Source organism: Tupaia chinensis, unplaced genomic scaffold (assembly GCF_000334495.1).
Source record: "Tupaia chinensis unplaced genomic scaffold, TupChi_1.0 Scaffold000185_1, whole genome shotgun sequence".
Classification (NCBI taxonomy): Eukaryota; Metazoa; Chordata; class Mammalia; order Scandentia; family Tupaiidae; genus Tupaia; species Tupaia belangeri.
The window spans coordinates 3,393,651-3,410,418 of record NW_006159660.1 but is presented as its reverse complement, the minus strand read 5'-3'; the positions used below and the strand labels follow the sequence as shown (position 1 = coordinate 3,410,418).

The window sequence follows — 16,768 nt, the reverse complement described above, 5'->3', positions numbered from 1 at the left end:
ATGTATATATATACTTTTTTTTTTTGGAGAGGTTTTTTCGCTATAGGGCGTGTGCACTTTCCAGACAGACAGAGAGAGATATAGAGACAGAAAGTGAGAAATCATCCCCCAGGGGGGATGGTCACACCATAATCCCTTCTCCTCCATTCTCCTCTCAGGATCTTGGGCATGCACGCACACGCGCCCAGTGTGAGTTTTAAGCCACCGGGTCCAGGCCTTGAACCACAGTCGACTACGTGGGAGTCCAGTGACATAGCCATTATGCTAACTGCTGATTCCCCAGGATTATATTTTTTAAAATCCAGAAAGGAGTCCATTCTTCCTAGTTCATCACTTACTAATTTTTTATTATTATTATTTATTTTTTGAGAGGTTTTTGCTATAGGGCGCATGTGCTCCCCAGAAAGACAGAGACAGAGAGACAAAAAGCAAGAAATCATCCCCCAGGGGGGATGCCCACACCACAATCCCTTCTCCTCCATTCTCATTTTGGGATCTTGGGCATGCACGCACATGTGCCCACTGTGAGTTTAAGCCACTGGATCCAGAATTTGAACCACGGTTGACTACATGGGATTCCAGTGACATAGCCATTATGCCAACTCGGGGTCCCAATCACTTGCTAATTAATCAATAGTTTAGAAACCATAATTATTAAAATTTATTTGTTAAATAACATTCTAGAATTCCCTTTTGTTATACTTGCTACAAGATTCAAATATTGGGACCAGAAGTTAGCGTAATGGCTATGTCGCTGGACTCCCACGTAGTCAACCGTGGTTCAAGTCCTGGACCCAGTGGCTTAAACTCACTCTGGGTGCATGTGCGTGCGTGCCCAAGATCCTGAGAGGAGAATGGAGGAGAAGGGATTGTGGTGTGGGCATCCCCCCTGGGGGATGATTTCTTGCTTTCTGTCTCTCTGTCTCTGTCTGTCTGTGAGCGCACGTGCCCTATAGCGAAAACCTCTCCAAAAAAGAAGATTCAAATATTTTCTATTATAACAGACCATTTAGTATGCTTTCTGTCATTTGCACAGAGCTTAGGGGATGGTCAAATCTAAGAGGTATTATCTACATTGTATTCTGTGGTAAATGGCCCCACAGTACTTAGTTACTGCAAACTGTGTGACAGATACAGTACCACTGTATTTGTATGATTAATAATTCTCTGAGGCTGGCTATAACCTCATGGTTAAGGGAGCTGGATCCCGTATGGCCAACTGTAGTTCAAATCTCAGTCTCAGTGGCTTGAAAAACATGCTGGGCATATGTGTGTATGCCCCAAATCCTGACAGAATGGAAAAATGGAGAAGAGATTGTGGTGAGACTATACTCCACTAGAGGATGCTTTCTTTCTCTCCTTTTTTTTTTTTTTTTTTTTTGGAGAAGTTTTTACTATAGGGCGCGTGCGCTTGCCAGACAGACAGAGAGAGACAGAAAGATAGAAAGCAAGAAATCACCCCCCAGGGGGGATGGCCACGCCGCAATCCCTTCTCCATTCTCTTCTCGGGATCTTGGGCACGCATGCACACGCGCCCGGCGTGTTTTAAGCCACCAGGTCCAGGATGCGAACCGCGGTTGACTATGTGGGAGTCCAGCGACATAGCCATTACGCTAACTGCTGGTCCCTTTCTCTCCTTCTTTCTGACTATCTTTATCAGATAAGCACACATGCCTTCTGGAAATACAAAACAAAACAAAAAACAAAAGAACAAACAAACAAAAACAAAAACTTCTCTGATTTGTTTGTATGAATGATAATATTGGTTAAAATATATATTTTTAAAGGAAATGTAATTGTGCATTTGGAGGGGTTTTTTTTCCAGTGAAAGAATTTAAAAAACATCCACACATTTCATCCTTAATTATTTTTAATTTTACTGAGCCTTTTGTTATTATTTTAAAGTATCTTCACTCTAAATTTCTAAATCATTCAAACCTAAAAGATAAAGCATTATGTTCTTCCTGGATAATCTTTTCAGGAGTGGCCAATCAGTGGAGGAGCCTGGAATCTTGGAGCGCAAACGTATCCAGAAATTATTATTACTGGGTAAGTGTGATGTGTTTTGTGAGTTATAAGTTTATAAAGCTGTTTATTGAGTCTCAATACTTTCCTATAACTATGCTTTATGAATACTAACAATTTAAGTAAAAGTAAAAATATAAGAAACAGCTTATCTATCCAAAGATTGAACTCTTGATGGGAAATAGAATCAAATAATTGGAAACAGAATTATAACAAAAACTTGGGGTTGGCAGGCAGCGTGGTGGTTAAGGGCACTAGACTTCCACATGACCCCCCACAGTTGGAGTCCCAGACCTTGTGTCTTGCTTTCTCACTTTCTCTCTCTCTCTCTCTTTCTCTTTCTCACTCTGTCCTTCTCTGGTCAAATTAAAACAAATAAATGAATAAATAAAGTTAAATAAAATAATTCTTAAAAAAAGAATTTTAACAAAAAATTAAATATAGATTATATTAACAGGAGATAGTTAAAAGGAGAAATCAGGAAATATTAGTCAGGGTAGACTCTACTAATAAAATAGAGTGATGTACTTATCCCTATTCTTTCCACTAAGTCCAATAAAAACCCTGGACATTATTTATAAAACAAACAAATAAGGTGACTGGAAAATATGGAGCAATGTTGGACTGGGTAGGGTCCTAAAGTCCTAAAGAATGGCATGGTAGTGAGTTCCTTAGATTTTCTTTATGTTTCCTAGACCCTAGAATTAAAGTTGGAGAAACTAGTAACTTGGAACTGTGAATGGGTAGAGAACAAAAAGAACCCAACAAAAGCTAGCTCTTCTAAGTCAAGGAATGAATGAAGGAGTGGCCTATTAAAGAATAATTTTGAAGAAAATAATCTCTCTACTTGAGTTAAACACTACACATATACACAAAACCATGGTCCCACTCAGCCTATTCAAGCAAAGGCCAAGTGGAGAGCCTAGACTTTCACCTTCCTAAGGCTGTAACCAGGTGCACTAGCTTCCCCAGAAAAGGCAGAAAGCAGGGACTTTTAATCCAAATGGGTGAAATCCTTCACTTATGGTGTCAGTGAAAACCATATGTGGAACTTAAATTCTCACCTCTGCCCACAAATAGTGAGAACCACCACTCCCCAAACCCTATGTCAACAAAAATCAAGTGAAAAGGAGTGAAGAAAGAGAGCAGGCTAAAAAATTATTTAAGGAAACAATGGGAGAAACCTTAGCAAATTTAGTGAAAGACATGAACCTACATATTCTAGAAAATGAACAAACCCAAGAAGTCCATATCAAGATACCTCAAAGTTAAACTTCCAAACATCAAACATCAAGAGAAAAATCTTGAATGCTATAGAGAGAGAAGTCACCTTATCTATAGGAACAAACCAATTTGAGTGACGCAGATTGCTTATCAGAAACAGTGGTTTTAAGAGTCTGTGCCCCAGATGTTTTTGCTTAATCCATGAAGTGTTTTCTCATCTGAATGTCTTTAACTAGGCTAAAACACCTTGGCTTATGCCTCTACTCTGATTCTAGTACCAGTGTTCTTTATGCCCTACCCTTTGTCCATCCTCTTGTGCCGTTCAAGTAAGAAATAAGGACAAACTCAACTTTACTGATCACTGAGTTGTTTAATAATTTACTGAGTCCTAGACTCCATCTAAGTTTTTCTAAATTGTACTTTGTGATTTGGCCTATAAACTTGAAATTTTTAAACTCTTTATTTAATTCTTAGATACAATAAAAATCTAAGAAGCTCTGCATATAACCTTTTTAGAGAATTTATCATATACTGCTCATCATCTCCCTGTCTTCCGTGCATTTGACTGATATTTATGTAATACAAAATAAAATTACACAGTAAAAAAAAGAAAGAAAAGAAAAATATTATTTTCATAGAAGGAAACCTAAGAATTTTTCAAGTGCTGAAAGAAAAGAACTGTCAACCCAGAAATATACCCAGTGGACGTGTCCTTCAGTCTAGACAGTCTCAGATAAAGGAAATTATAAGAATTTGTTATTATCACTCCCCCAACAAACAAAACGAAACAAAAAAACAGAGGCAAAAGGAAGTTCTCTACTCAGAAAGGAAACAAAAAAGAGGAACTTTTTTAGCAATTGATTTAGATATTACATGTTATCTTCATAACTTATCACAGTCTACCAGTATCATATTTCTACGAGTTCAAAGGAAATGTAAAAGCCTTCCTTTCCTTTACATCTTCTTTTCCTTCCATTTATAAGTGTGTTAAACATTTCCTCAATATACATTTAGAACCACATCAATGATACTATAATACTTGCTTCAACCATCAAATATTCCTTTTAAAGAGTTCAGAAGTCAGTCTATTGTATTTATCCATACTATTGCGTACTGTGTTCTTTCATCCTTCTTGATGTTCTACTAACATGGTTTGATGTTCTAAATTTGAACATATACAGAATTAACTCAAATTGTATCAGATACCTAAATTTACAGCTAAAACTATAAAACTCAAGAAGAAAACAAAGGGGTAAACTTTTATGACCTTGATTTTAGTGATGATTTCTTAGCTACTACACCAAAAACTTGAGCAATGAAAGACAAAAATAGACACATTAGTTATCTTTTCTTTCTTTCTTTTTTTTAACAGAGATTTTTGCTATAGGACACAGGTGTTTGCTACAGAGAGACAGAGAGATAGAATGTCAGAAACTGCCCCCCAGAGGGAATGGCCACACCTCAATTCCTTTTCCTCCATTCTTCTCTTGGGATTTTGGTCACTCACACACACACGCCCGGTTGAGTTGCAAGCTGCCAGGTCCGATCTTGAACCGCAGTCAACTATGTGGGAGTCCAGTGGCATAACCATTATGGCATCTGCTGGTCCCAATATATTGGTTTTCATTGTCAGGTGAAAGATAATCCCGAGTCAAAGAAAAGATTTCAAATTATGTATCTGATCAGAGTTTATTATCCAGGTTATAAAAAGAGCAAAAAGACACATCTCAATTTTAAACAATAGGTAAATTATATACATGGACCTTTTCCCCAAAAAGATGTACAAAAAATGACTAAGAAACACATGAAAAGCTCACCATCATTAGCCATTAGGGACATGCAGATCAAAACCACAGTGATATATACCACTTCACATCCACTATGTGACTTTAATTTTTTTTTTAATGGAAAAACGGTAAGTGGAGGGACCAGCAGTTAGCGTAATGGCTATGTTGCTGGACTCCCATGTAGTCAACCATGGTTCAAGTCCTGGGCCCGGTGACTTAAACTCACGCCAGGCATGTGTATGCGCGTGCCCAAGATCCCGAGAGGAGAATGGAGGAGAAGGGATTGTGGCGTGGCCATCCCCCCTGGAGGGGTGATTTCTTGCTTTCTGTCTCTCTGTCTCTCTGGTGAGTGCACGCGCCCTATAGTAAAAACTTCTCAAAAAATAAAAAAATAGTAAGTGGAAAAAATTGGAAACCTCATACATTGCTGGTGAGAATGTAAAATGATGCAGCTTCTGTGCTAAACAGTTTGGAAGTTCCTAAAAATGTTAAACAGAATTGCTGTATAACCCATCAATTCCATTCCCAGGAATCTAATAATTTAAAGTATGAATTTAAACAAAAACTTGTATATGAATATGCACACCAGTACTATTCTCAATGGTCAAAAGGTGGAAACAGTTCAAATGCCTATACACTGAAGAATGGATAAATAAAATGTACATTCATACAATGAATATGGTTCTGCCATACATAGTAATGAATTTATGACACATGCCACAACATGGCTGAACTTTGAAAACATTATGCCAAGATAAAAAAGATACAAAAGGCCACATATTGTATGATTCTACTTATATGAACTATAATAGTCATATCCTTAGAGACAAGAAATAGATTAGTGGTTGTCAGGGACTGGGAGGGGAAAGTATGAAGAGTGATGCTTAATAAGTATAGAGTTTTCTCTCAAAGGGATGAAAATGTTCTGGAACTTTATAGAGGCACAACATTGTAAATGTGATAAATGCCACTGATTTGTATATTTTCAAATGGCTAAAATGGTGAATTTTATGTTAAATAAAATTTACCACCATAAAAATATCAGCATTTAAATGTAGTAAATAGTAAATAAATATATGAAAAGGTGCTCAACTTTATTAGGAATTAGGAAAATGCAAATTAAAAGCCCATAATGAGGGACCAGCAGATGGCTGGTCGAAGTAATGGTTACATTGTTGGACTCCCATGTAGTCGACTGTGGTTCGAGTCCTGGACTCCGTGGCTTGAAACTCATGCTGGGTGAGTGTGTGTGTGTGTGTGTGTGTGTGTGTGCCAAAAATCCCAAGAGAAGAACGGAGGAAAAGGGATTGTGGCATGGCCATTCCCCCTGGGCAGTGAGTTCTCACTTTCTGTCTCTCTGTCTCTGTCTAGTAAGCACATGTGTCATATAGCAAAATCTCTCTTAAAAAAGAAAAACATAATGAAATACTACTGTAACCCCAACCAGAAGGACTAAAATGAAAAACAGGTGGAAAATACCGAGTGTTAGCAAAGGTATAGAGGAACTGGAACTCTCACACTGTTCTGTGGGAGTGCAAATTGATATAACTACTTTGGAAAACTTTAGCAGAAACTACTAAAGTCAAACACATGGATACCCTAAGAGCTAGTAGAAATGTATACATTAGTTCACCAGAAGGTATGTACAAGAATTTTCATAGCAGTACTGTTATATCCAAATCTTAGAAACTATCTTAGTCTGGTGTTTTCATCACTAGCAGAAATACCTGATACTTGGTGATTTATAAAGATTATATTCATAGGGACCAACAGGTGGCATGATGGTTAAGGACACTGGATTCCCACATGGCTGAATGCAGTTCAAGTCTTGGACCTGGCGGCTTGCTCTCTCACTTTCCCTCTCTCTGCCTAATCAAAATCATAATCATAATCATAATAATAAAGTTAAATAAAATAATTTTAAAAAAGATTATTCTAATAAATATTATATTGTTTATGTTTGCTGCTTTTTAAAACTGTATAGTAATGGCATCATAATGTACATATACAAAGGATTTTCAAAAAGTTCATTGAAAGTAAGTATATTAAAAAATTATGCGGGGGACCAGTAGCTTAAGGGTAATGGCTATATCGCTGGACTCCCACGTAGTTGACCATGGTTCGTGTCCCAGACCCGGTGTCTTAAAGCTCACGCCGGGTGCGTGTGCGTGCGTGCCCAAGATCCCGAGAAGAGAATGGAGAAGAAGGGATTGTGGCATGGCCATCCCCCCTGGGGGGTGATTTCTCGCTTTCTCTCTCTCTGTCTCTCTCTGTCTGTCTAGCGAGTGCACGTGCCCTATAGCAAAAACCTCTAAAAGAAAACAAATTATACATGGTTTTCAATTTTTTTTTGCACCAAAATACTCATACTTTTAAAAAAATGTTTATTATTATTATTTATACATTCTATAACTATACATCATTTACATTATAAAGAGACTTTACCCAGCATGATCTACAACTCAGTGCTCATATTCCATTATTTTCACAAATTTTTGAAGTCCCCTTGTATGTATGGTAATATTATTTTTAAAAAGAGGTTATGATAACTTAAGGATAGTGGTTGCTTCTGGTGACAAAGGAGACAAAGAATTAGAAGAACACATGTATGGAGGCTAGTTATGAATAATGTTAGTTTTTTGTGGGGATGATTTCAGTGTATTTATAGTCCATGTATTAAATCTGTTACATATACTTTTATATCAAATATTATATGACAAAAGTGAAATAAGATTAAAGTTTTTAGGTTATATATCTCAGACCAACATCTTGTGATATTTTTCAGCAATAAAATTTTATAAGTATCTATAAATATCAGAGTTTAATAAAAATCTAAAGTTTTATAAATGTCTGTGGAGAAAATAAACAACAAGGTCATTTATAGTAGCTTCATCTGTTAGTCCAAAACTGAAAACAATCCTTATAATGGAATAGTACTCAGCAATACAAAGGAACAAATTACTGATACATGTGACAATGAGGATTATCCTAAAAAAAAAAAAGTACTCCAAGTGAAAGATGCTGACCCAAGAGAGTAAATATTATTTGGGCTCCACTTAAAGAGAATTCTAAAAAACAATTGAAAATCTATATTAGCAGAAAGTAGGTCAAGGGGATCTACCAGTGATAAGAAAGGATTAGGGGAACCAGCAGTTAGCATCATGGCTGTGTCGCTGGACTCCCACGTAGTCGACCGCGGTTCGCGTCTTGGACCCGGTGGCTTAAATCTCACGCCGGGCGCGTGTGCGTGCGTGCCCAAGATCCCGAGAGGAGAATGGAGGAGAAGGGATTGCGGCGTGACCATCCCCCCTGGGGGGTGATTTCTCGCTTTCTGTCTCTATGTCTCTGTCTGTCTGGCGAGCGCACGCGCCCTATAGCAAAAACCTCTCAAAAAAAAAAAAAAAAAGAAAGGATTAGCATGAAGTAAATGCTTGGGTGATGGAAATGTTCTAAAACTGAATGATAGTATTGGTATGACAACTATAAATTTACTAAAAATTTTCAAACTGTATACTCATAATGGATGAATCTTGGAGTATGTAAACTATATCTCAATAAATCTGTTAACAAGGTAAAGTAGTCAGTTACTATCTTTCTCTTCCAGAAAAAAATCAGTTGGCTATATATATGGGGGATCTGTTTCTGGAATCTACTATGTTCCACTGATATGTGTGTCCATGTTTCACCCATCAAAGGCACAATAATTTTACTATTGCTTTTGAATGAAACTTAATGTTAGGTCATTTGAATCTTCCAATTCATTTTGAGTTATAGTATTCTTTTTGTAGAGCCTTTCAGATTTTTACATAGTCAATAATTTGATCTGCAGATAGAAAGAATTTTATTTTCTTTTTCAGTATCTATTTTTCTTTCTTCCCATATTGCCGTGATTAATACTTCCAGTATTATGTTAAATAAGAATGGTGAGAATGAACATTTTTTATTTGTTTCTGACCTTAGGGCAAAAATATTCGATCTTTCACTATTATGTATATTAGGCAATATCTGCAGTTTGTTCCCAGATGCCCTTTATCAATCACATTGAAGAAGTTTCCTCTGTTCCTAGTTTATTTATTTATTTATTTATTTGAAGAGGTTTTTTTGCTATACGGCGCATGCACTCGCCAGACAGAGACAGAGAGACAGAAAGCGAGAAATCATCCCCCAGGAGGGATGGCCACGCTGCAATCCCTTCTCCTCCATTCTTCTCTCGGGATCTTGGGCACGCATGCACTCGCGCCTGGCATGATTTTTAACCCACTGGGTCCGGGATGCGAACCGCAGACAACTACATGGGAGTCCAGCGACATAGCCATTACACTAACTGCTGGTCCCGTCCTCTGTTCCTAGTTTATGGAGATGCTTTCTCTTTTTTTAATGAATGGATGGTAAATTGTGTCAAATGCATTTTCTGCATCTATTGAGATGATCATGTGGCTTTTCTTTAATTTGATATTATGGTGAATTAAATACGGTGACATTATTTTCACTGTCCTTATATTTATGATTTAGCCATGTACTATCCTTTCTATATGTTGCTTGATTGGATTTGCTAATATGTTGTTGATGATTTTTATGCCTGTGCTCATGAGGGATATTGGTTTATAACTCTTACTTGTGATTTATTTTTTCTGGTTTTGATGCCAGAATAATATGTTCGGAAGTATTCTATCCTCTTCTATTTTCTAGATGAATTTTTATAGAATTGATATTAGATAATTTATACCAAATAATGATACATTTTAACTAGGCTTAAGAATCTGCTTTTGTATTTTGAAACTTAATTTTACTGTGACATTCATTTTATATTTATCTTAATCTAAATATTGTCATTTATTCATAGAGAGTAAATGATTTTACATAAGAAATTGTTCCTTTTCCAAAAGCCATTTTTTGTTGCTCTCTATTACACATAAAATCTTCCGATAAGATTTAAGGAGCTTTTTTTTCTTCTAATATTTAGATTTAGTGTATTGTTTAAAAAATAATCCATTGCTTTGAACTGATAAATGTTTATCATATGTTAGTTTTTATTAAAATGGTATTTTTGAATAAAATTTTAACAATAACTGAAGTTTTATATATTTGGAGTGATTTTTTAACAAAGTTTAATTAATGCTAATTTATTTCTTATCTAGTCATGCAGATGGATCAATAAAATTTTGGGATGCTTCTGCAAGTAAGTTTTAAGTTTTTCCCTGTATAATAGAATTGGTTAATATTTAGTCATAACCACCCACCACTTTTTAATTTGAGCAGTTAAAATTTTATATATTTATATATATATTTTAGTATACATATACATTTATGTTACAAAAATATATATCCTATATTGCTAGACTAGCTTAAACTTTTACACTACATCTTTTCTTCAATAACATGAAATGATCCAGACTAAGTTAATCTTTGTCAGCAGCCCATTTTCTCTACTCAAGGCATGGTACATTGGGAAAAGTACCAAATTTTGTCATATTACCTGTGTTCAAGGACTTTTGTACCTGTGTGGTGTTGAACAAGTGCATCTGTACCTTTGGCATCTGTTGAACAAGTGCATCTGTACCCCTTTCTCCCCTACTTATCTACCAAGTATTGTGAGGACCAAAAGAATTGATTTGAGAAATGTCAAAATTCTTTAAAAATTAAGAATTATGTAATTTAAGGAAAAAATAAGGTATTCTTCTCAAGGACGTGCAAACATACTTAAGACTTCATTATGCTTATACACACACCTTCTGAAAACCTGTACTGACTAGAATAGATAACTTCAAGGCAAACAATATGATAAGAACTCTAAATGAAAAGCAACCTGAATTCTATTTGTTGTCAGAAAAGGAAAAGATTTATTTGGACCAGGTAAATCCAGGAAGAGGATTTTAATAGGGTAACATATAAGAAAAAAGCAAAACATTTAAGGGACCCAGAATGGAAAGAAATCTGTTGATTATAATGTTTATGGCAATGTCTTTGACTGGAATATGTGCAATATATTTATGATGGGAAAATTCATTTAGTGTGCTATAATTTATACCAAAAATGATACACAGTGATTAAATGTATGAATTTTTTAAAAATACTAACAATTGGAGATAAGAGTTAATAATGACTCCACATTTCTGAGGATGAGTAACCAGGAAGATGTAGGTAACTCTTTTGGAAATAAGGAATACAAGATAGCGTTGGAGGTTTGAATTTTGTAGTAATACCAGAAAATCCAAGTAAACATTTCCAGCAAATACGGAGACCTATCAGGAATGGAAACTAATGAAAAGGCAACATAAAAGTGATACATGAGGGACAGCAGATGGTGTAATGGACTTGACTATGACTGGAGTCCTGGATCCAGTAGCTTAAAACACATCAGGCATGTGTGCGTACGTGCCCAAAATCTCAAGAGAATGAAGAAGGGATTGTGGCATGGCTGTCCCCGCTAGGGAGTGATCTCTTGCTTTCTGTCCCTCTCTAGAATCTCTCTGGTAAGCGCACATGCCCTATAACAAAAATATCTCTTAAAAAAAAAAAAGTGATACATGAGGCTAGAGGGAAACTAAAACAAACAAAAAAGGCTGAATATTGACGATACTCTTAGCCCACAAGGTAGTCTCTCAGCAATCAAGCAAACCATGATCAAAATAAAAAGTTGAAAAGATTTTAAAGCCCTGAGTTCTGAAGTTTCTTTACAACTTCACACAGGAGAAAGCAAGTGCTTAAGGGGAAGCTCTAAAGGGCAAAAGAGTTTCTTTTGATAAATGTATTCATGCAAATCTGAGTTTATTACAGGAACAAAATTAATTGCATAGGGATGTCACTGCTCCTCTCTCAACACTTTAAAGTCATCCTGAACTTCTAAAATATGAGAGGACACTCTAATTATTAGAGTGTGTACTACCATTAAGTATACACAATATTTAGGTTTAAATAAAACATAATTTCATTATATTCAGAATATAAACTAGGAAGTATTTTAGCATGTTCAATATTTTTTACTATAGTGAATCATAAGGGCATATCTCCAACCTAATGGATGTCACTGGAGAAATATCACTTAATATGCTAATTTTGTGAACTACTGTCTCCTAATGGAAGTGTGATGAATTTTAATGAATGGAATTGTTTTTTTGCTACTACATTTATTAGTTTTCTACTTCCAGGTAATAAATCACCACAATTCAACAGCTTAGAACAACACCCATTCATTAACCCACGGTTCCTATGTATTACCAATCTGATTACTGTTAGCCTAGTCCTTTGCTCAAGGTCTCACAGAACTATAGTCAAGATATTGGCTGGGGTTATAGTTTTACCTCAGGCTCAAGGCTCTCTTCTAAGTTTATGTGGTTGGTAGACTTTATTTTCTTCTGTCTTCAGAATTCACAGTAGCTTGCAACTTTAAAGTCAGTAAGAAAGTGTCTCTCTCCTATCAGAGCCCCAGTTCTTCTTTTACAGGGTTGGCCTAATTGGGTCAGGCCCATTAAGGATAATCTGTTAATTAACTCAATGTTAACTAATTAGTGGCCTTAATTATGACTCCAATATTCTTTTACCCTTGTCTTGTAACATAAAATGGTTGTGATAGTGATATCCTATCTGAGCTCAGGAGCCAGGCTATAACATCTACAATGACTTTCCCATTTTAAAAACTTTTTTAGCTTGATATAATTTTGAGTTTAGAGAAAAAATTAAAAAGAAAATACTAAGAGATGTTGTGTTCAGTCTGATTTCCCAAATGTCAATGCATGCATTTATTTTCTCCTATTTTCCATTCTCCCTTTCTCTCTCTCCATTCTCTCCCTCTTGTTTTTCTTTTCTCTGCCTTCTATATGGTCTCTCCCTCTCCGACTCTCTCTCTCCATCTGTCACATACACATGCACACACACACACACACACATACAAATGTACATATATAATATAGCTGTTTTGTAACCTTTTGAGAATAAGTTGTAGACAGAATGTTCCTCTAATACTACATACCCTAAATGTATCAATGTGTATTTCCTGCAAACAAGGGCATTGTCTTACATAACCAAAGTGTTGTCACCAAAAATCAGGAGATTAACACTGATAAAACACAATTATCTAATTTCTGTATCTTACTCAGTTTTCACCAATTGTCCTAATCATATCCTTTATAACAAAAGAAAATCTAGGATCATTGTTGTATTTGGTCCTCATATTTTGTGAGTTTTTTAAAAATCTAGAATAGTACTTGAGTATTTAATTTCATGACATGAATATTTTTGAGAAGTTCAGGACAGTAATTCTGTAAAATCGCCTTCAATTTGGGTTTAACCTAGTTTTTATTGTGATTAGATTTAGATTGTGCAGTTTGGGAAGGAATTTCTCATTTTGAAACTTTTCTCAAGGATTCTTCATATAAATCATTTTTATATGAAAATTATTATCAACATAGTCTCAAGTGGAAAAATATCTCCCCCCAATATAATAAATATTCTTGTTAATAATATACAAATCAAGAGTTTTATGAGATTATATCTGACCCTTTCTTTACAAAGAGACACTCAGAAAAGATTTTATCTAAAATAATTACCAATTATTGGATTCCTAGTATTATTATCTGGTAAATTACAATGTTTCTCAGCTGAGGGAATGTCTAAAAATTTGTTTAAAGGAGTAAACTCTCAACAAGTGAAGAAAGCAATAATTTCTTATCTAGCAATCAAAGGTGAAAGTATTGAATAAGGATTGAGGAATCTCCTATAAGGGAGAATTATATTCAGTATTTCCAGTGTAAACATTCTTAGCTCTGATATTTTCATTATAAACAGGGATAAAAATGCCCTGAGGATCACATGACAAATCATCTATATATTCCTTAGTATATAATATCTGTTCAATAAATGTTTTAGCTTTAGTTTTCCTGTGGTTTCCTTTTAACTCCTGTACTGATATGAGAGCATGGTACCAAGTGCTTGCCATTTAAGATGTAATTCATGTTGTCTGCTTAGGTTTTACTTTTATGGTTCCACAGTTACATCAAAAAAGCTTTAGCAACATCTAAGAACTAAGTTTAACTTGGAAGATAACTGTGCTTTAATATTTTATAGTAACTTTGCAGATGCTATACAAGCTAAAAACTTCAAAAGTATTTGAAAAACAGAAGATAGGAGAAGGAAAACAAACATGTGAAATTGTAGAGGAAGATCCATTTGCGGTTCAGATGATTTACTGGTGTCCAGAGAGCAGAATACTCTGTGTCTCGGGAGTCTCTGCATATGTCATAATTTATAAGTTCAGCAGACATGAAATTACAACAGAAATAGTGGTAAGTCACTTAAAATTTAACTTTTACACATCAATTATTTTTAAAAAGCTATTATAATGGATTTGGGCTACTAGTTATTATGGCTTTAAGCCATCAAGAATGATGTTATGTATCCAGTTATACAATTCATAAGATTTTTAATTATTAATGTTAGTTAACATATTTAAAAGATCATTTGGCTTAAAATCACAAAAATAGTTCTCTATCAAACTTGGTATTTTAAAAATCAATGTCAAAAAAGTGCTTTTCTTGAAATTCTATTTTATTTTTATTCATAATAGAGAATATGTATGTGTGTATGAACAGGGAGAGAGACAGAGACAGAAAGCACCACCTAAAGGGACCTGCAATAATCCTTCTTCCTCCAGTTCTCTATCTCTAAAGATCTTGGGCATGCACCCACATGCCACGAGTAAAGCCAATGAGGTCAGGATTAGAACTCCCGTTGGCCATATAGAATCCAGCTTCCTCTGTGCACTACCTAATTGCTGTACTACTAGGCCAGCCCAATGTAGTATTTTAAGTAAATCTTGTTGCAAAATAAAAATGTTATATATTTGTCATTTTTATCTTCAATGTTATACAAGTTGCAACTACCTGGCCAAAATAAGTCAATTCCTTCTAATACCCATATAATTAATAATAATAACCCAAATTTTAACATTAGTTATTTTTATTTTTACTGACAAATAAAAATTGTATAAATTTATATCATGCAATATGATTTTTTGAGATCTGTATGATTGTGGGATATATATTTCTATATACCTGTGTATGTGTGTGTGTGTGTGTGTATAATATATAGGTATTACACAGTAATTGATTTATCTTTAAAAGTAAAATTAATGGTGGCTTTGTTCTTTATTTTTCTTAATTTTTATGTTTATCTGATTTGTGTTTTCTTAACTAAAAGCCTTAAATATTAATTCTCAACTGTAGTAAGATTATTTAATTATCTTCTATTTAGCAATATATTTTGCAGGGTAGAAATAATTATGGGGTGGGTCAGCAGATGGCATGGAGTTTAAGTGGCTGGATCCCACATAGCCAATTGTGCTCTGGACCCTGCAGCTTGAAAAACATGCAGGGTGCATGTATGTATGTGCCCCAAATCCCTAGAAGATAATGGAGAAGAAAAGAATTGCAGTGTGTCCCTCCCTTCTTGGAGGGTGATTTCTCACTTTCCTTCTTTCTTTCTCTGTCTCTATCTCTGGTGAGAGCACTCATCCTATAGCAAAAATTTTTTAAAATAAAAAATAAAAAGATAAAGACTTATGGGGCTATTTACCTATTCTTACTTTTAAAACCAGTGAAAAACCAATGAAACAGTCTACTCAAAATAATGATTTTTTTTTATGAGATAGACTAAATTTAGTTTAAGGTGCCTGTAGACAAATTGTCCTATTCCATTATACACTGTTGGCCTGTGTTTAAGTGTGTGTGTTTTTAACCTCAGACAGCTAAAGTTAATATTGCCCTTTTATAATATATTAGTTAAAAATATACACTTCGAAGTCAGATAAACCTAGGTTTTGTTTTTGTTTTATTATTGCCAGAAGGCATGTACACTTCCAGAAATAAAGTAAGAGACAGAGATAAGGAAAAAGTTCCCCACAATGAGATGTGGAGAGTGGCCATGCCACAATCCCTTTTCCTCCATTTCTCCATTCTATTGCTATTCTGGGCACACACACACAAGTACCCAGTGTGTTTCTCAAGCCATTGGGGGTGGGACTTGAACCCCAGTTGACCATATGGGATCTGTCTCTCTTTGTCAGTAGACCTCAGAGCTGGCCTAAACTTTGGTTTTAATTCTAAGTTTACCATGACATTCGTGTGACTTTAAGAAAGTCACAAGGTTGCTAGTCAGTAGTAAAGTCTGGACAAGTTTCAATTTTATCACCTATGTAATTTTCCACGTAAATAAAATGGAAAAAAATATAAAAGAAAAATAACCCAGGAATACTAACACCCATTTCATAGGATTTTCATGATGATTATATAAAGACATCAGCATAGTGTCTAAATGTAGTAAATGCTCAATAATTGATAATTACATTGTCACAACTAGAGATTTTCTTGTAATTTTAAGATAACATTGACGGGAGGCTGGCAGGTGGTGTGATTAAGTCACTGGATGCCCACATGGCCCACTACTGTTTGAGTCTGGGACCTAGAAGTTTGCTTTCTCATTTGCCATGCTTTTCTCTCCCCCCATCTCTCTCTGTTCAAATTGAAGAATAATATTTATTTGTTTGTTTATTTATTTATTTATTTAAAAAGGTAACTATGATGTAATTTTGGTAATATTGCTGTATTCTCCATCCATAACATTTGTTATAAGCAATTGTTTTTCATCTCAAAAAATGCTCATTTTTACATTGTGGGGCAAATATTTACTGTAAAATCAGTCTTAAATAAAGTGTTTAATGTAGTCAGAAGTATTTAATT

The 16,768-nt window shown here is 35.0% G+C and overlaps 1 protein-coding gene across 2 annotated transcripts in view; it reads left to right on the top strand.

Annotated features, from left to right (window-relative positions):
- Positions 1 to 16,768, top strand: part of STXBP5L (syntaxin binding protein 5L) — a 376,137-nt gene that overhangs the window by 187,626 nt on the left and 171,743 nt on the right. For both annotated transcript variants that reach the window (XM_006146699.2, XM_006146698.2), the window contains exons 13-15: positions 1,982 to 2,049; positions 10,175 to 10,215; positions 14,100 to 14,317. In XM_006146699.2, coding sequence (XP_006146761.1) covers positions 1,982 to 2,049; positions 10,175 to 10,215; positions 14,100 to 14,317 — 327 coding nt within the window. The remainder of the gene's footprint in view (positions 1 to 1,981; positions 2,050 to 10,174; positions 10,216 to 14,099; positions 14,318 to 16,768) is intronic.